We start from the raw sequence: 1,242 nt of genomic DNA, 5'->3' as shown, positions 1-1,242 counted from the left end.
TCACAAACTCACCGGCTGCCTGAATTCAGCCTCCGCAGGTGGGGACACGCTTCTCACTTCCTCGCCCAAGGCAGGAGTGTAGTTTCTCTGGGTGCATCACTTCCCAGGGGCCCGGAGAAAGCGGGCGAGCGGGTACAGCCTGTCTTGCTGGAGCACCGAGTTCCCTTGAAATGAGATGAGCTCTGGGTGGCCCCAGCGCCGTGAGCCCCTTGGGCGATGCTCGTCCCTCCACGCTGTGGGGGCTGAGCAGAACCTCACGCCAGGTTACGCTTCACTGTTCTCAGTAACTTGGACAAGTAACATCCCGTCCATCCTGAAATCAGTCCTTGGCACCCAGGGACAAACCTGCAGGATTTTGCTCAATGCTGGGAAAACAAGGAGGTGGGCAGGGAGGAGACACAAAGCCCTTCACATCTGATGGGCAGAGCCACCGCCTCCTGATCAGATAATAATTAATAACTGGTTTTGGTGGGCCCCTGCCACCTCCATCTGCAGCAGCTGCACCCTCTGTGTCCCGGTGGGGTGAGCTCCCAGCCGGAGGAGAAGCACTAAATGAAAGTTGAACTCATTGCATTTTTGCCAGATTAACAGTGAAATAACGCTGCAGGCACTGCACCGTGCCGGGGGGTGGGGGCTGGATCTGGCTCGGCCGGGAGCTGGGCAAGGCAGGATTCGCTCCAGCAGGACATGGGCGTCAGAGCCTCCCGCACGGGTCGCTGAGCAAAGGCTCCGGGACGGCGCCTGACATGAAGCATCGTGTTTCCTTGCTGCCCGTTTGTACCTGCTGCTGTTTGCCCCAGGGGACAGGGATGAAAATCACACGTGAAAGCAATGGCGAGTGGTGGCACACAAGGGACGGCATGTTCGGAACCAGCGCCCAAGAGCGGCTGCTTGCTCCCGGAGCTGAGTGTTGTCGTGCTAAATACAGAGTGCAAATGGGTGGGAAACAGGAGATGCGGCTTTTGATGTTGTCGCTTTGGGCCAGGTGACGATGGTACGTCGGCCCTTGCAGTGCTGTGGTTTGTGGCGAAGCTGCTCCGCTCGCTCGGGCCCTGACGTCATCGCGTTCTTGCTCTGACGCCCTGCTCCCGCTTTTGTCCCCGGGCAGGCTGGTGGATGATCGGTGCGTGGTGGAGCCGGCTGCTGGTGACCTGGATAACCCGCCCAAGAAGTTTCGAGGTGAGACTGGGGCCGGGCTGGGGCAGCTCCATCCCTGCCATGAGCAGCCTCGGGGACAACGCT

The 1,242-nt window shown here is 59.7% G+C and overlaps 1 protein-coding gene across 1 annotated transcript in view; it reads left to right on the top strand.

Annotated features, from left to right (window-relative positions):
- Positions 1-1,242, top strand: part of ITPR3 (inositol 1,4,5-trisphosphate receptor type 3) — a 47,217-nt gene that overhangs the window by 7,110 nt on the left and 38,865 nt on the right. Inside the window, 1 exon segment of the mRNA XM_009638257.2 lies at positions 1,109-1,179. Coding sequence (XP_009636552.1) covers positions 1,109-1,179 — 71 coding nt within the window.

The sequence above is a fragment of the Egretta garzetta genome, unplaced genomic scaffold (genome assembly GCF_000687185.1).
Source record: "Egretta garzetta isolate BGI_Z169 unplaced genomic scaffold, ASM68718v1 scaffold105, whole genome shotgun sequence".
NCBI lineage: Eukaryota > Metazoa > Chordata > Aves > Pelecaniformes > Ardeidae > Egretta > Egretta garzetta.
Note: the sequence above shows the minus strand (reverse complement) of the source record. Positions and strands in the feature narration are given on the sequence as shown.